Source organism: Euleptes europaea, chromosome 5 (genome assembly GCF_029931775.1).
Source record: "Euleptes europaea isolate rEulEur1 chromosome 5, rEulEur1.hap1, whole genome shotgun sequence".
Taxonomy (NCBI): Eukaryota; Metazoa; Chordata; class Lepidosauria; order Squamata; family Sphaerodactylidae; genus Euleptes; species Euleptes europaea.
Genome location: NC_079316.1, coordinates 86,019,387 through 86,038,906, shown reverse-complemented (window position 1 = coordinate 86,038,906; position 19,520 = coordinate 86,019,387). Strand labels below are relative to the sequence as shown.

General features: G+C 40.9%; 1 protein-coding gene across 1 annotated transcript in view; it reads left to right on the top strand.

Annotated features, from left to right (window-relative positions):
- The window catches only part of PCDH15 (protocadherin related 15), a 558,859-nt gene that overhangs the window by 225,439 nt on the left and 313,900 nt on the right, over positions 1-19,520 (top strand). Inside the window, exons 5-6 of the mRNA XM_056849418.1 lie at positions 7,162-7,322; positions 13,363-13,518. Of these exons, the coding sequence (XP_056705396.1) occupies positions 7,162-7,322; positions 13,363-13,518 (317 nt within the window). The remainder of the gene's footprint in view (positions 1-7,161; positions 7,323-13,362; positions 13,519-19,520) is intronic.

Below are 19,520 nucleotides of genomic sequence, written 5' to 3'. Positions count from 1 at the left end.
GAGATGCCAGCCTGCAGGTGGGATGTGGGGATCCCTCAGAATTACAGCTCATCTCCAGATTTCAGAGCTCAGTTCCCCTAGAGAAAATGAATGCTTTGGAGGGTGGACTCTGTTGCATTGTATCCCACTGAGGTCACTCTTATATAGGAGCTGGGGGAGAGACAACTCTTGCTTGCCTGATCACTGCCTCACCTCCCTGAAAAGTAGCACAGCAACCTACACATGTCCCATAGGATTTCACGAACTCTCATGATGGTTCAGCAACCATGTTGGTTGCCCAGACAACAGGCAATCACCCATGGTAGCTGAACTCACACAAGAAGGAGTCTCTAAAAAGTTTCGCAACTAGTATGCCAGCATGATGTAGTGGTTAAGAGCAGTGGACTCTAATTGGGAGAAGAGGGTTCAATTCCCCATACGTCCACATGAAGCCTGCTGGGTGACCTTGGGCCAGTCAGAACGCGGAAGCTGGCAAACCACCTTTGAACGTCTCTTGCCTTGAAAACCATACGGGGTCACTATAAATCATCTGTGACTTGATGGCACTTTCCACCACCATGCATGGATTACCATGCTTCTTTTAAAAAGACCGTGGGGAGCAAGGAGGTAATGAGGTTTATATGCTCTGGCTGCCAGGTAGAGGCAGCAGATTGATGGTGAACAAGACAGGAAGTTGCCTTCCCCAGTTTGCCACCTGAGGGAAATACCCCATTACAGAGCCAGCTTTGGGGCTTGGTAGCAGGAGGTAGTGTTGATACAAAAGTTGAGTCCAACTTGAAATAGGATAAAACTTAAATTGGAGGCTTCTGATTACAACCCCCCCCCCCATTTGAAAGTAGTCAGCACCACTAATAATTCATTTGGGAAGGCATCAGCTGAAAAAGGATGTTCTCCTGCTTTTAAATGTAGGAACCATTTATATTTGTGCTTCATATGCAAGCGCCAATTCTGCTAGGTCTATTTCTATTTCTTTCAACTTAATCAATCAGAAAATATGTACAAAAATATATTTTGACCTGTTCTTATGGTGAATCTTGATTACATCAGGCTTGATCCCATTAAATTATACTGAAGAAAATCCAAGATTGGATTGGAGGAGTGTATGAAGACCAAAGATCCCTTTTCATACGAGTTCCAGATATTTACAATAGCAAACAACATGTGAGTATTAAGACAGAAACTGTATAGCATTCCACAAGACCAGGCTTCCAGGAAGATGATGTATGAGAAAAACTGTCACATTCCATTTCTGCGTATAGTGTTTTCTGTAGTTCTGTTTTTACAAGAACAATCTTCAGTACCAGTTGGGGGATTACCCCTTTTCCCATAATAAACAACAGCAGCTGTAGGTTTTTGGGTTTTTAGGGACATTTTTTTTTTTTTGCTGTCAAGTCACAACTGACTTATGATGACCCCTGGTGGGCTTTTCAAGGCAAGAGATGCTCAGACGTGGTTTGCCATTGCCTGCCTCTATGTTGTGACTCTGGTATTCCTTGGAGGTCTCCCATCCAAATACTTGCTTGGGTCAACCCTGCTTAGCTTCTGAGATCTCACAAGATCGGGCTTGTCTTGGCTATCCAGGCCAGGGCAAAGGGATATTTTGGAGGACATTAATTCATAGGGTTGCCACAAGTCAGAAGTGACTTGATGGCACTAAACACCCACGCACAGAGGAATATTGTGACACTGGGTTTCAGGGTTTTGTAAGATTTCTCTCTGACAATCTGAGCAAAATGTCTATGTTTCCCCGACCTGGACATGCTGGCAGTTGGCACAAATTAGTGTAAGTTTTTGTGTGTGTGTATTTTTTGTAATGGCACCATTTGTATGCATTTACTCACATCTTTGTTTTTTGTAGATCCCCCCTCCAAAAAGCTCTGTCTAAAATGAAACTTATACCTACAGAAATTAAGATATACTTGCTTCCTGATTGCACATTTGCTGAAGTGCCATTTTGAAACCCTCTTACTAACCAGGGAGGGTGGTAATGTTGAACTGAGAAGGGTCTGGTTCTCTTTCTTTTTGTGCTGTCTGCTGGATTCAGGTAGAAGTTGCTGTTTCCCTACCGAGCCATGGGAGAATAATCCCTGGGGCTCCAAGTAATACAGGATCTTTTTGTTCCTTTTCAAGATCTAAGGAACATAGAAGACAGGCTCAGTGGAGGCCAACCTGGTTCTGCATCCTAATGTGAATCCTGCAAGACAACTGAATTCATCTCCAAACCTAAACAATTGCACATCCTCTGTGGTCCTCATTTTGTACAGCTTCCTAGTATGGGTGTGGTTAGGTTAATTAGGTTAATTATCACTCGTCCTTGCTGTGTCTTTTCTTTTCTTTTTAGAAATATACCTTGGGAAACTTTTAACAGCAGTTTTGGAAAGTAAACAATGTAAAGAGTTGCAATAAAATTTCTTGGTGTGTTTCTTGGTTTTATGTATGCTGCACTGATTGCCTTTGTGTTTGCTTGCTTTTAGAAGTAAAATTCTAGTACAAAGATGATAGAAATTATGTGTTGCATTGCTTTTTCAAAGGAAGGTTGTTACCACATAGCACTTACTTGCTGAAACAGCCTAGAATCAAGTAACTAGAGTTTTACGAATGATGTCCCACTTAGCATAAAAGGTCAGCTGCCTTCTGTAGAGAACAAAGTACAAAGGTTGTGTATGTGGCTTCTTCTACACCTGGCTGAGTTATTTAAAATGGGCTGGATGAAAAGCCACTGTTTGGGAGGGGGTGAGATTGGGGGGTGGGCGGGCCTGAAAGAGCCCTGCTGTTCAGTGCTTTCATTGTGACATGAAATGCCTACTTGTTTTTTCCTCCCATCTATGCAAGTAAGAAAGACACAAACTGTCTAGACTGTCAGAATGAATACTCGATAGATTAGTATCTGAATACCTTGAAGTCAGAACTGACAACATTCTTGTGCAAAGCACGAGGTCACCTTTAGTAAAGAGAAGGGGACTTCCATATACTCTTTGTACTGGGCTTGAGCTAACTGAGTTGTTTTCCTAAAAGAAAATGTGTACTTTTTATATGCCTAGTTCCAAGATCAGTTGGGCCCCCCTGAACTCCCTGTGACCTCTTTGGGAATATGATGGGATCAGCATCTAGGGATGTGCACCTGAAAAAAAAAATCACCCAGTAATTTTCAAATTTGGATTTCAGAAAGGGCATAAATACCAGTATTCAATGGTAATTGGGTGACCTGGTACCATTTTGCAATTCAGGTTTGGTTTTTTCCCCAGGATTCCATAATTATTCCATTTTCATTATTCCCTATGGGGAGACTTTTTGGGGGGTGGTGGCTGTTTTTCAACCAAACGACACCAGAATTGGAGAGAGGCTAGTACTTCACCCCCCGCCAGTTTCAAGCAAATTTAACAAAGGGATCCAAATCAGACCCTTGAACAAGGTGTGTTCCCCCCCACCCGTCCATCCATCCTACTACTTGCAGAGCTGTGAACTGGGAGAAAAAAGGGCCCTGTCCCCACAAGGGAGGGAGGACAGGAGAAGAGGCAGCCGGAGTAACCCTGCACCTGGCTTCTGCCAGCTGGGAGCTGCCTTCCCCAGGCCAGGCGACACCCAGTTGGATTTAATTGGGAAGGAGAAATGCCGGGGAAATTCAGAGAACAAAGAAAAACAGGACACCTGTTGATGATGATAGTAAGCACCCAAACATGAAAAACCACAGATTTTTTTCAGGGTGGTGTTTTTCATAATGCCTAAAAATCCCAGATTTGTGTAACCATTCCCGGAAATCACAGTAATGACCCAAAACAGTCATTTTTGTGTATATTTTTGGCTTGGTATTCCAGAATGCGCACTGACCTGGATGGCCCAGGCTAGCCTGATCTCATCAGATCTCAGAAGCTAAGCAGGGTCAACCCTGGTTCGTATTTGGATGGGAGACCACCAAGGAATACCAGGGTTGCTGTGCAGAGGAAGGCACTGGCAAACCACCTCTGTGAGTCTCTTGCCATGAAAACCCCAAAAGGGGTCGCCATAAGTCGGCTGTGACTTGAAGGCACTCTACACACACATTCCAGAATGCACACCGCTCCTTCCGAAGTATTAATGAGCTTCCTCTCTTGTTCCAAATCTCCCTGTGAGCCCCCAAAACTCCTTATTTGCTTGTCACAGTGACAATAGCAGAGAGAGAGATTTCTTTCAACTGAGAGATAGGTGTAAGTGAGGCATATTCAGTTTAACTAATACAAAAGCTTTTTGAAAATGTGCTGGGTTTCGTTGAAATTGCAGTTTTGATGGATTTTCCAGGATAATTTACAGGAGTTTCCCAATTTTTGCTCAGTTCAATCAAGATTCTTCAATATATTAAATAAACAGGGGTCCCTCCTCCAGAATGGTGTCTTTGTTAACAAATGTGTAGGAGTTCCCCTTGCACTGTATTTTGTGCTTCTTTTTCACTGCCCATTCTTTACAGCCACTAGTATATAAAAGGTAAAGGTCCCCTGTGCAAGCACCGGGTCATTCTTGACCCATGGGGTGACGTCACATCCCGACATTTACTAGGCAGACTATGTTTAGGGGGTGGTTTGCCAGTGCCTTCCCCAGTCATCTTCCCTTTACCCCCAGCAAGCTGGGTACTCATTTTACTGACCTCGGAAGGATGGAAGGCTGAGTCAACCTTGAGCCGGCTACCTGAAACCAACTTCCATCTGGATCGAACTCAGGTCCTGAGCAGAGTTTTGGACTGCAATATTGCAGTTTTACCACTCTGCGCCACGAGGCTCCTTGCCACTAGTATATGCAGTAAAAAAATATCTGTGTGTGTTGTGCCATCAAGTCGCTTCCGACTTATGCCAACCTTATGAATTAATGACCTCTAAAATGCCCTATCATTAACAGTGTTGCTCAGGTCTTGCAAACTGAGAGCCATGGCTTCCTTGACCGAGTCAATGCATCTCATGTTGGGTCTTTCCTGCTGCCTCCCACTTTTCCTAGCATGATTGTCTTCTATGACCATGATTGACCATGAATCAATCAGTAACACCAGTGTTGTCAGCCCTTCATTTCTTCTTCAATTCAAAATAGAGGCTTTGGCAAGGAGGACTCCTTCCCTTAGTATGAGCTAAAAGGAAACATTTCTTCACACAACACATAGTTAAATTGTGGAACTCCCTGCCCCAGGATGTGGTGATAGCTGCCAACTTGGAAGGCTTTGAGAAGGGAGTGGGCATGTTCATGGAGGAGAGGGGTATTCATGGCTACTAGTAAAAATGATACTAGCCGTGATGCATACCTATTCTCTCCAGGCTCACAGGACATGCCTATTATATTGGGTGCTGTGGAACACAGGCAGGATAATGCTGCTGAAGTTGTCTTGCTTGTGGGCTTCCTAGAGCCACCTGGTTGGCTACTGTGCGAACAGACTGCTGGACTTGATGGACCTTAGTCTGATCCAGCATGGCCTTTCTTATGTTTTTATGTTCATATGCTCCTTAGCTTTATTGTCCATGAGCTGCCAAGGTACAGGCAAAGGGCTCCCTAGTTTCCTCTCCATTGTGAACAGCTACAACAGGCTCTGCCAGCTGTATTTATTTGTTTGCTTATGCACTACCAGCAGTTTCTGCTTATGCACCTCAGCTGCTTGCTCCTGTATGCTCCTGACTTACGCATAGGAATGAGGTGCATAACAAGTGCTGGGCTCTATTAAAGCTTCTGTTGCTGTCTGCATAGGAAAAGACTGATGCTTGAACCTTAGCCTATGTGGCCATGAGTCAGTAGGCGAAGCAATGTGGCTTGACCTTTGTCTCTTGCTTCAGTTTGAAATATGGACATGGTGAAAAATTAAAATATTGTGTATTTGTGTATTTGGAGATAACGTGTGTCACTGTACTACTACTCAGCAGGATGTTAGTGTAGAAAGCGTCATTCTGTGCTGTATCCAAGTCATATCTGTTCCTTTCAGATGTATCACCATTAGGTTATCAAGTTGGCATTTTAGCCTAAGGAGTAAAGCAGGCTCTGAGCACCTAAGAGTTTCCAAAATACAAAAGAACAAAAAAGGATGTTTAGTAAAGGCAGCATAAAGACTTGAAGTTCATAAATACAATAAAAACTAATGTCATTAGGACATTTTTTTAAAGTGTTGTTTCAAATATGTATAATTGAGCAAGGGAGATGAGCACTGTGTGTAACAGTGACTTAACAGTTCCATAGATGAGAACCTTGAATGAAATAATGAATCTTACTCTATTGGAAGAGGCCACATGTTGTAATTTCGGATCACGTTTCAGTGGGGTAGAAAGAGTTATGTCCAAAGTACAATACACTTCTTTGAGATTTAATAGCTTCAATATTGCATCTACTGGTTGTATATAATACATGCATCTTGATGCAAAGATGCAAAGACCCTTGATTTGAATGGGGAATTTGTGCTGGTTGAAATCAATGAGGACCGTCCAGCTGCAGTAGTTTTTGCCTGCTTCTATGTTGCTAGAAATAATAGGGAAGAAGAGTTGGTTTTTACATGCTGACTTTCTCTACCACTTAAGGAAGAATCAAAGCGGCTTCATATCACCTTCACTTCCCCTCCCCACAACAGACACCCTGTGAGGTAGGTGGGGCTGAGAGAGCTGTGACTAGCCCAAGGTCACCCAGCTGGCTTCATGTGTAGGAGTGGGGAAACCAACCCGCTTCACCAGATTAGCCTCCACCACTCATGTGGAGGAGTGGGGAATCAAACTCGATTCTCCAGATCAGAGTCCACTGCTCCTAACCACCGGTTTTAACCACTACACCGCACTGGCTCACGAGGGATGCTCAAGATCATAAAACAAGGGGAAAATGGGAGACTGAAGATAGAATAGTTTATGCTGTTGGTGATATGGGACCTTTCAACCCATCCTGCCAGACGATTGTGTCCATATTTACAGAATAAACTTTCCTTTATTCCTGTTAGAAACTTACTTCACTGATAAATTTAACACATGTTTCTGTGAAGACTATTCTCTTTCTTTGTTTTATGCACCCATAATGTTGGATAATAATATCTGCTATTGTTTCAAACAGCACTACTTATAATTATTGAATGCTGTACACAGCATTCTTGTGACGCAGGAGCAAACTTGTAATTGCTTTTTGAAAAGCCGTATTGCATCTATATATCAGAAACCTGTTGCTGTTGTTTTTTAATTCCAGGTACTATCCTGGTAGACAACATGTTGATCAAAGGTACAGCAAAAGGACCTGATCCCACTATTGAACTCACATTGAAGGACAATGTAGACTACTGGGTTATCTTAGACCCTATCAACCAGAGGCTTTACCTAAACAGTACTGGAAGAATTCTGGACAGAGACGTAAGTTTGATTCCCCTTCTCCCCCCCTCCCCCATGTTTCATTTGGATTAAAGTCGAATGTATGAAAATTCTCAGTAACTTCATAACTAATAAATGAGCAGCAGGAAGTAAATATTCAGACCGAGGAAATGAAAATATCATTGCTATGTTTGATGGTATTCTGGCATGTTTCATAGATAATATTGGTAGAATATTTTTGAACAAGAATTTCTGTATCTGTTTTAAATTAAAGCATGGTGTTTCCTGCTGAAGGCCATTTCCTCAGTTCAGGAATCCATGAACACAACTGAGAGTTGAAAGTCTGTTCTGAGAGCAGCTCCAGAGAAAAGGCATACAAATCTACATAACTTCTGGATAGGTTTCCACATTACTGAATGCTCTCCCTAACCCCTCAATGTACTGTGCTTCTACTGCACTAGATCAGCATACAGAGATCCATTTTTGTATATGGGTCGCTGTGAATTCATTAGGATGAATGTATTAAGTAAAACACATGCATTGTGTCATAATTAATCATATCGGTGCAAATCATGTGTGTTTTACTTGGATATATCCATTCTTGAACACAAAATTTTGGTTAAGAAGCTTGTCTTCTATTTCCATAGGATAATAACAAATAAAAATAAAGGCCTTTTGCAGAAGCATCATGTAAAGTCAGGAACTTGTAAACCACACAATTATTTCATACAGATAATAACATAGATTAGTGATCTTCAGTGTTTCTAAACTTAGAGCTCATCTTTTATTTTATTTTTAGTTTTTCATATTTGTAGTCTGCTCTCTCCAGCAAGCCAACTCAGGGCGGATAACATCATTTTAAAAACTTTACAAACATATAAAAACAATAAAACTGTCAATAACATCTTTAACCTCTAGGAGGCAACAGAGGACCCATTGAGCTGAGAGTACATGACAGGGAGTTATGTGGTGTCACAGTCTCATGACCAAAAGAAGGAAACTCACCAGTTATAAACTCACCAGTTATAAACTCAAAGTCTAGCCTGTGGGCAACAATTCAAGAGAGCCAAGAACAGGAAACAAGCCAAACTGTAAAGAGAAACCAGCCAAGTGCCAGAGCTGTGAAGGAATCCTCTCCATCACCTTCCTTCGCTGTCCTGCAGAGAGAAGAAGGAGGCATGGAACATTTGTTCCTTATACTTTAGGAGTAGGTCCTTCTAAAAAGCAGCAGGGAAATATGGTGGTTCGACAAGGGCTCATGATCCAGCAGGTGGGACTTTGTCCAATCTGTGGGTTGTGAACTACTGTAGATTTTTTTATTAAAAAAAATATTCAATAAAATAAACAACAGCAAAAAAAAAAACCAATACATATATATGGACACTTAAAATTTAACAGAATTTCTATCTTATTTCAATATCCTCATTCATACTACCACACCAAATACAAGGTTTAGGCCTCTATAAAATAGCTACACTATCATCGCAGCACATTGTCCTTTCTCACCCTTGATTATAAGATTTTCCATTTTATTTACGGTCTGTAACCATAGCTCATCTAGACTCATTGTATCACCATTTTTCTGATGTTAATAAAATATATGTATTTCTTTAACTTTAACCAACCATTCCTCTATCTTTGGAGTCATTTTTTGTTTCCAGTGTCTGGCAAAAGTCATTCTAGCAGCAGTTATCATGTGTAACCCCATACAACGTTTATCTTTAAATACTGCTGTAGATTGTTGACAAATTGAATACTGTTCTCCCTGATCTTCAAGTCTGCATGGTTTGTGATATGCATACCTAATGCTCTCTAAACTCATCACAAGCAGCAAGATTTTGTAATAAAATTGGCATTATCTAGCTACATTTTTCATAGACACCGAGCAGATGAGCTTGGGTGGCATGCAGTCCTCAGCAGTGGAGGAAAGTCGTGGATAAATGTGCTTCCTGAAGGAACATCTGAATACTGTCTTTCAAGAAAATACATGAGTTAGGAATATTATAGAATGTATATCAAATAAATATGAAACTTGTTTGTTTTCATAACAAGTGCATCTGTATAGGGGTGTTTGTTTTTAACCTCACCCTGATGGAGAGCCCTAACCCTGGATAGAGGGGCGGCCTTGCCTTCAGCAATCCTGGAGGGAAAGTATAGGAAGTTATCAAGATCTGAGTGGGCATGCCCTTGCGGGTCAGGTGAAATGGAAAGTACGAGTCATGCTCTATTTAGGTGTATCTATTATGAGGGAATTCGTCAGAAGCTAATTCTTCCTCTTATTAACACAATGGAATCCAGTTCGGAGGAAGACAAAATTAAATTCCTCTTATGGGAGGGAGACTCTCAGTGTTATTTGCAGGTAGCCAAGTATTGCTCTGCAGCAATTAAAATCTGCTCAGAAAAGGGTATTAGTGTTAATAAGGTGAATTGTAATTTATATAACTTATATTTTGTACAAAGAGATTTTTTTATCATGTAATCAGTTTTATTGACAAGGTTTGTATCTTTTCTTGCTAATGCCGTAATAATAAATATAAAGGTATAACCTCACTCTGATTAAAAATTGGTAAGGCCACCAGAGGTCAGATGAGTCTACTGTGGTCCTTACTGTTGCACAGAAGCCACTAGGTGTGTGTGTAAAATGCCATCAGGTTGCAGCTGGATTATGGCAAGGAAACAACACAAAACAGGATCCTTAACATCAGGTTTTTCTTATGTCTCTCTTCAAGCCCCTGCTCTACTTCCTCCTCCATCTTCCTTCCTTCCCTCTGCTTTCCTTTCTCCCTCTTTATTGAGGGGCCTTGTCTGCTCAGCAACAGATTACACTCTCTCTAATGGGACACATTTCTGAAATTCAACAATGAAATAACTTGCGAAACAGCTATTCGAACACAAAACCAGATTATTGTAATGCTTTAAGTTGTACCTGGGAAAACCTAGATTAATTCCTAGTGATGTAGTAGTCTTTGTTACAATAGGAATAGATGTAAGTATGACTAGGAGTGTGCAAAAAAAAAAAAAAAAACCTGGTAAAATTTGGATTAGGATCTAATGGATCTGAAGTTTTTCAGGAATCCCAGATATTGCTGAACCCCTATATCGGGAATATCCAGGATTCCCGGAAAAATGGGTCCATTAGACCAAAATCCAAATTTTCTCCAAGAGACTCTGGGGAGACTGGGGAGACTGCACCATTAACCCTTAGATACTATTTAAAAAAGGGGCAGGGGATAGTAGCCACAGCAATGGCCCATCTTTTAAAGAACATTTTCTTACTCTTTTTTTTAATGTTCTCTTAGTAGCTGAAAAGATAAGCTGCTGGCATTTTGGTCTAGCCAATTTTACCCCCCTCTGTTGCCTTGAATTGGAAAGCTGGGGTGAGCAGACATTACCCCCACAGGCAGGCTGCCGCCTCTTCACCCATTGTGTTTCTGCAGTTAATAAGTTAAGTGCTAAGGCAGACATTGTTCTCATTTCTCTACAGAAGTCATTGTCTGCATACACAGCAATTAATTGCCTTCCTCATTTAGCGAAAGATTTCCATGCCTTTTCATGTCCCATTTCCCCCTCACACTCACAAAAGAAAGGTCTTCCTGTGTAATGCTATTGTGAGACTTAATTTATGACGGTTTCTGAACTGATTTCTCTTGGGAGATGGGGAGATAGAGAGAGAGATTGTAGTAAATTCTGTATATTCCGGTGATTTAACTAGCTGACAATGTAGCCCATTCCATTTGGTTCTTTGTGAAGGCAGCTATGATGTGAATGTACACTCCATAGGCAATGTGCCTGTTAAATAAGGCAAGAGGGCTCCTTTCCTCTGGCCAAGCCTGCAGCTTTTTTCCCCTGCTGCCACTCACTTTCTTCATTTCTTATGCTTTCTTCAGTTTTTGGGGCTTCGGGGCATAGAATTCATTCTTGGGTGCATCTGATCTGGTGAAGCCCTGAAGCATCTAAGTTTTGAAGTTTACAGCCAGCTACCAGGTCCTATCTTTTATTAACTTATTTTTAAAATAACCTTATTGAAGGTTTTAAAAAAGAGATAGATTTGTTCAATGTTCTGTTTGTTTTGATTTAAAAAACAGATAGGTGCATTTCTGTTGGATTTCAACTATTTGAGATTCTTCGGGAATAAGAAGGCAACTAACAGACCATTCCTGAGCTGCCCCGGCGGCCGCGCACAAAGGCCTTTGGAGGCTGGCGACAGCCCACACCAGCGCGAGGGCCCACAGCGCCGGTGTCAGGGATGCTCACGCCTGCGTTTGTGGCCCCACCGCCACTGGGCCGGGCCGGACGCTGGTCTCTAAATTCTCCTCCATCTGTGTTTAAGCCTTTAATTCTGGGGTCTTGTCTTATCTTATTCTCTAGTATTTCTAGGACAAGACTGAACGATAGCAGTGTCAGTGGGCATCCTGGTCTTGTGCCCTTGTCAACTTGAAATCTTTCAGTTAACATCCCATTTAATAATATCTTTGCGGTTTGATTGGGATATATGCTCTGTATTCAATTCAAAAATCTTGACCCACATCTTAGAGATTCTAGTGTTTTCATTAAGAATGGCCAAGAAATGTTATAAAAGGCTTTTTCAGCATCCAGAAATATAAATGAGTTTTTCCCCATAGTATACATTTTGAGTAACATCTTGTCTTATAGAAACATTTTACTCATTCCCCCCCAAAAAATATTACATAGGAGTTTTCAGTGCTCTCCAATGTCTCCCACTTCTTTCATTAGGAAAATTGGGGGGAGGGAGCCATTAAGGGAAACTGTTTCCTCCCCCCTGATTTTCTCTGGACTTTCACATCTCTATCCATGATGTATATTAGCATTAATGATGCTAGAAAATGTATTTGCATAGTTCTGAAAAAAAGGTGGTTGCTAATTAGGAGGTTAAGATCCAGGACCTCCAGGGTACCATTCTCAGGCCATTTGTGCAGGGCTGTTTCCCTTGCGGTCACCCTGCCAACTGCTTCCGGGCTTCCTTTTGATTATGCATGCCTTCCCCAACAGTCAGAGGTCGCCTTGCTCTCCCTGCACATTTCCGTGTGTTTTGCCCATTTTCTGGATGCTGTTTTAGCCAAAATCCAGAAAATGCAGGCAACATGTGCAAAAACGTGCGGGGAGCGTGAGATGCCCTCTGATGGTCAGGAAAGGCATGCATAATCAAAAGAAAGCCCCAAAGCAGTCGGCGGGGGCGACCGCAGGGAAACACCTCTGCATAAATGTCCTTACAAATGCCACCTATTTCATGTTTAGGGCCAGCTAGAGAGGTGGCCATTAGGGGTCTCACCATGTGAATGATACAGTGGTGTCAGGAGGAAAGGTTAGATTTGTTAGGAACTGGGGATTGTTTTGGGACAAGTTACCCTGTACAAAAGAGATAGGCTCCATCTGATCTGAAAAGGAACCAGTTGCTTTTGAGCAACTTTTAAGATAATTTTTTGGGGGAAGAAGATAGGAGTTGGGAAGCATTCCGTTTGAGGCATTCTAAGGGATAATGAGGTAGATGTTACAGATCATTTGGAATTTGGCAATGAACTTAAGGCAGGATAAGTAGACCAAAGGTCACAGGGGATAATGTGCACACAGCTCCACAGGGGCTTAAATGAAAACTGAAATACAGGACACTGGTTTGCTTCTAATTTTAAGTGTTGACTTACTGCACTGATTTGCTTGATCCCAAGTTTTCAAACAGCATTCAGACCAAGTTTTCCAAATAGGGTTGAAATTGATTTCATGCATTTTAAGTTTATATTGTTTAAATGATGTTACAAGATCTTCCAGAAGCATATGGAAATAGTTAGTTTTGTCAATATTTTACTTCATTCTTGAAATGTGCACTATAATCCGATGAAGGCTAAGTGTGGTCTTGGTGAAGAACGTTTTGTTTTTACTCTTCTTACAGAAGTGTTGTAGTGCTAGGTACTGCTTTTCTTATACTTGAAAAGTTGCCAGTCTGTTGGTGTAGCCAGATGACAAATGTAACCATCAGTGTATTAAATGGCCTTATGTGAAAAGTATGCTTTGCACATCCAGATGCTACTTAAAAGTAATTGTGTATTCATCCCCCCCTTCTTTACAGCCGCCAATGTCCATTCAGTCCATTGTGGTCCAAGTCCAGTGCATTAACAGAAAAGTAGGAACTATTATCTACCATGAAGTTCGGATTGTGGTGAGGGACAGGAATGATAACTCTCCTCAGTTCCAGAAGCAGCAGTACTATGCAGCAGTAAATGAGGTCAGCTTCTAATTTATTTATTACTCTCTTCTCACTTCTCCTGTTCATTTGGTATTGAAACGTCTTTCTTCTTGTTGTCGTCGTACTAATGTGTTGAAGGTGAATTTGCTTCCACTTTGTACATTGTGCTTGAACTTTCTGTGTGCTTGGTATAACATCCTGCCTCGAGCTGAATCACTTAAGGAAAAAAAAATCATGCTTATAATTAAATGCACAAATAAACAATACCCAGCCAGCACAGAATTTTGAAAAAGTGAATGGATGAGAGTGTGTGTATGTGTGTTTGAGAAAAAGAGGATGAGAGAGAGGGAGAGAGAAATTGCTTTAGCGTACTGCCCGTGAGAATTTTTTAAAAACTGCAACAACAACAAAACCACTAAAAGCCAACGGTTTCCATTACGTAACAAAAACAGAATAACAAAAAACAAATATACTTCAAAGATCAACCTTATTTGATATATTAGTAAGGGATCGTCTCCTTGGAAGCAATCTTTTTTAAAAAAATGTTCCTTTTTGACTGTCATTTTTTTAAAAAAAGTTTACTTTCTTGATGACCTGTCTGATGTTTAAGAATAATTTCATTTTATGCTGTCCTAGCCAGCTCAAGATAGACTCTATCAGCTTTTTCTAGCTGTATCTGCATCACCGCAACACCAAAAAGAAACTACAAGGAAGTTCTTCATGGTCAGTCACTTATGCAGCACTTGCACAGCCACTACCTTTGTATTGTACTTTCACAGACTACCTTTCTGATAACAAGGACAGTGTAGAAAATATAGATGCATGGAAATACATACTTAAATTTAGTTGAGTTTAAGGGTAAAACTACACAGTACTTTGGGGAGCCATGATCAGATTTCCCAAGGAGTAACATATTCTTAAAATGAAACTGGGGGTAATTAGATTAGGGCTATGACATTAGATGAGGAGGGGCATGTGATGGACAGCAGGCTCTCAGCGGAACCTATGGGAGTTCTGCACCTTTAAGAGGGGGGTTGGAAAGTCGAAGGGAAGCACAAAGGGTTGCCAGCTCTGGGTTGGAAAATACCTGGAGATTTTGGGGGTGGAGCCTGAGGAGGGCAGTGTTTGGAGAGGGGAGGGACTTCCATGCCATTGAGTCCAATTGCCAAAGCGGCCATTTACTCCAGGGAAAGAGATCAGTTGTAATAGCAGGAGATCTCCAGCCATAAACTGGAGGCTGGCAACCCTAGAAGCACACCCGGAGTGCAGATCTGCCTCAGGGAGAGGGCAGTGATAGTTTTGGGTCTGTCTCTGCAAAAGAGCAGAGAGTTAGAAGGGTAGCTCTGCCATTTATTAGTTGGAGGGTATATCCCTCAGGATGGGACTGGGTGAGCCCTGTCTTTTAAGTGCAAATCAGCCCATCACCTTGTTGGTCAGACCAAATTGACCCCTACCTCAAAAGAGCCCCTAATTTGGGGCCCTAACAAAACTAGTCTGAGCAAAGGAAAATAGCCAAACCTAAAAAAGCTGAATAATTATTCGGCTTTTTCTGGAATTGCCTATTCGGCTTTGAGCACATTCCCAGGTTTTGGTATTCAGTCAACCCAAACCCAAATATTGCAGAAATGGCTAATTTCGGGTTTATTTTCAGTTCGGATATATTGACATGCACAACCCTAGGCAATAGCCTACTTGTTCATTAAATGTCTGTCTCTCTTCCAATCCTTCCCTTTTGAACAGGATTATTCTGTCAAATTGTGACCATTATATTCAGGAGACTGAGTAGTCCCTGATTTTTACCCCAGAACATAGGTTGGGTTCAACACAAGCAGAAGATGCTCTCCATTTGACAGGCCTGGCATGAGTATGGATTTGGGTAACAACGAGGATATTTGGAAGGGTCATACAACCCTCAGTAGCAGCTTTTCAGTGTATGGGGACCTGCAAGGGAAAGGCAAAAGCAGTTAAAATTGTGTCTGCAGGTTCCCCCCGCCCCCTAATCATACAAGAGGGATCCAATCCATTTGCATTTGTGGCACTGATGATCAATTTCCAAGTTTTTTCTTTCATTTACTGAATCATATATCAGTTACTTTTATGACTAGATAATATCTCGTGACACTGGAGAGTTGAGAAGATCAGAGGAAATTGAATATCTTTTATTTGTACATAATTGAATTTTACACTGTAATTTCTCTTTTGATATTGCTTTTAAAAAATTACTGATCCTGCAGAGATAGTTGACAGAATGGTTCCTGAATGATGTCTAATATGATAGCTAGCTGCAGGTCAGTATATGGTAATGTAATGGTTGGGAGGAGAAGCAATTACTTAATAGGTTCATAGTGACAATAGGGATATTAATCTCCACTTCGTTTTGTATCATTTTGTTCAGACAAGTCTTGGTGTGTTAACTTTATTATTTAGTGGTTGTAACAGGTATTTTATAATCATTTGAAATGCATGTCTGCTTCCTAATATAAATAAAACTATTAACATAGATGAGGAAATGCAAGATCTCTAGAACTTGTGAACCACTAAGAAAAACAAAGTCCACTCTTCCTGTATCGTAGCCCACCTAGGGTTGCTAGGTCCCTCTTTACCACTGGCGGGAGGTTTTTGGGGCAGAGCCTGAGGAGGGAGGGATTTGGGGAGGGGAAGCACTTCAATGCCATAGAGTCCAATTGCCAAAGCGGCCATTTTCTCCAGGTGAACTGATCTCGATCGTCTGGAGATCAGTTGTAATAGCAGGCAATCGCCAGCTGATACCTGGAGGTTGGCAACCCGAATCTCCCCGCTTAGGAGAATAGGGGCGTTATCAAGCACTGGGCAGCTTGTTTTTGATGGCTTAGTTTACACACATTTAAATAGGTCACAAATTGTCTGCAAATAAATTTCTTCTTCAGCATGGTCAGTGGGTTTTATTCTGGGGCTGCTTCTTAGCATGGGTTTGATTAACACTGACATTGTTTGAAGGAATCAGTATGTTCACCAAACATACACACAAAATAAAATGAATTTACAAACATTCTGGGAATACAAGCAGAGCCACACTTTGTCACAGTGGACAAGAGCTGAAGGGAGAGAAGCAGAGATGATAAATAGTTCAGAAGCATGTAATATGAGGACAAGTTAAAGGCACTTGCTATGTTTAGCTTAAAGAACAGAATACTTAGGTGAGGCTGGGAAGAAATCGCTTATATTGATATGCTTTAAATAGTCCATTGGATCATTGGTTCTTCTGTAGTTGCAAGAATTTTATTATGATGAGGTAGCCCTGAAGGTCAATGAATCCATTACAGGCCTGTACAGCCATAAATCCTAGTATGTCTCAATGCCAGCTTTAGCCAACCATGGTATGTTTTGGATAATAACTGCTTGAGGAAATCATTACAGAATTCACTTATCTTCCATTTTGAGAGGAAGTGTTTTGTTGATGTAGTGTTTAAATCTCCCTCTGTGCTCAGATTTGCAGATTTATTGAAGAAAATTCAGATTCAGTTGCTTCTTATCCTATTAAGTGCAAGATTTAATATAGTATATGCTACCTTAGTTTTGTGCATTCAAACATTGGTAGTAAAGAAGAAATAACCCAATTTTTGTTAATTATATACTCATCTTTTTGGAAGATTATTCTTGTGTTTAGTTTGAACCCTTTTTGAGAAGAGTGCCCTGAATTTAGTACAATTTAAACTCATATTGTCTAAAACTATTTGCATCAATTATGTTGTTAATTATACTTTAGAGTGAGTTTCCTTAACTTTCAAAGTAATTACTCATTTTTTCCCCTTATGGTACTGAAATAACTAATCTCCGTTGGTGTACATCGTCAGATGCATATTAGTATGCAATAATTACCTGCAAATCTTATTATGTTCTGCCTTGTGGGTCCTCAATTACATTCATTTTTTAAAATCTATTTTAATAAGCCATAACTGAGGAATTCATTTTCAGAACAGGTCATGAAAGTAATGAATGCATCCAATGGAAATTAGATTAATTTAATACATAAATTACTGAAGTATGTTTCTAAAGCTTAAGCATTCCATATGTAGATAAAGTTCTTTTTTTTTAATTTACAGTGCATCCTCTTTTTTGAGAGGCAAGAAATCTGTGTCTTACAGTTAATGTAACAATTGACTTTTGTGGACTGCATTATTTAAAAAAAACAACCAGACTGCTTGGCAATAGTCACCCTGACTGAACAGTCCTCTCATTTTTCTTTGGGATCGTGCAGCTAACAGAAATAAGCAACTTCTTTTTAGTGCAGGGGACCATTTTAAAATATATCTGAAAATTATCTACAAGTTTTCTTTACACTGAGCAACTTCTTCCTTACCAATTTCCAGTCACTAGATATTAGACAGAACTTGCCTGATGCTTTGATAGTTTGATAACTGTACAACTTAGGGTTGCCAGGTTGCTCTTCGCCACCGGCGAGAGGTTTTTGGGGTGGGGCCTGAGAAGGGCAGGGCTTTGGGGAAGGGACGGACTTTAATGCAATAGAGTCCAAAGTGCTCATTTTCTCCAGGTGAACTGATTGCTATTGGCTGGAGATCAGTTGTAGAAGCAGGAGATCTCCAGCTAGTCCATGGAGGTTGGCAACCCTAGTACAACTGGAATGTTTTGCTGTGGGAGTGAAATCCTGTTACCTCATTGTTTTCTGATTGCAATCAATTTCCTAGTCTCACACAAATGGAGGGATTAGTGAGATTAACAAGTCTAGATGATCAGTGGATTCTGGCAGAACAGTTTATTAAATAGAGAAAGGTTTTTGTTATGATAACCACAATATAAATGAAATACACTGTCAATACTCATGAGCATTTATAACACATATCAAAGGGCACAGTTAATTAACTAAAATTCCCTAAAAATGAAATAATCTGTAATGTGGTTGGGGAGGGGCTGTGGCTCAATGGTAGAGCATCTGCTTGATATAAAGAAGCTCCCAGGTTCAATCCCTGGCATCTCCAGTTAAAGGAACCAGGCAAGCAGGTGATGTGAAAGACCTCTATATGAGACACTGGAGAGCCGCTGCCAGTCTGAGTAGACAATACTGATTTCAATGGACCAAGGGTATAAGGCAGCTTCATGTGTTCATATGTTGTTCATTGAGCCTTTTGATTCCTTGATGGATTCCAGTAACTTCTGATTGGGTATTCTCTAACAGTCACTGCCAGTAAACTGCTTAATGTGGTGTTGTTCCTGATTTTCATTTCAAAGCCATTGTAATCATCAGCATGGGGAATAAACCAAGGGTTGGATCTGAAGCAGTGCCAGCAAAGTGAAAATGGCCATGTAGGATTTCTCTGCTTTCCCTCCTGCTACAGTTTACTAAGCCCCCAAATTCTGCTTCTGGGGGGTCCTCAGAAACAGTGTGGGGACAAGAAAGGGAGTGTGGTGGGGAAAGGGAAACACCTTAAATTGTCCTCCCCAACTCTACCAGTGGAAGTGCCAGCTCATCAGCGAAATGGCATCTTTGGAGGCAACCCAAAGCAACATCATAATCGATGTATTAAATCAGCCTACATGTGTGTAAATTTCTCCAAGGTGCTTTAAACATGATATGTCTTCTCAGATAATGTGGTAGGAAGTCACTGAGGTCTTTGAAGCTGCGACCATTCTTCAGCTTTTCATATCTCACTAACCAGAGTGAAAACAAAATTCCTGCCAGCCATGAATACTCTGCAGTGGATACAAAAAAAATAAAACAGATTTCCATCCACAGAGCATGACACACCCCCTCCTGCAAAAATCCTATATCTGAAATGCTGTTCCTTTTGGAAGGCCATTTTGAGCTGGAGCAGGGAGGCAAGAATATCATGCTGCAAGAGCAGAAATCTTTCTATCTGCAGAAATGCTCCAAGGATCCAGTCTTCTGGGTGCCATAAGCTAAGAAGGATATATTGAAACTGGAATAGGGTAGTCTGGTAAACAAGTCGTATGAGGAAAGACTGAAGGAAGCTAGGTATGTTTCTTGGTGACCTTTTGGACACAATCCAGTAATGTTTGCCAGATATCTTCTAAGAACATAAGGA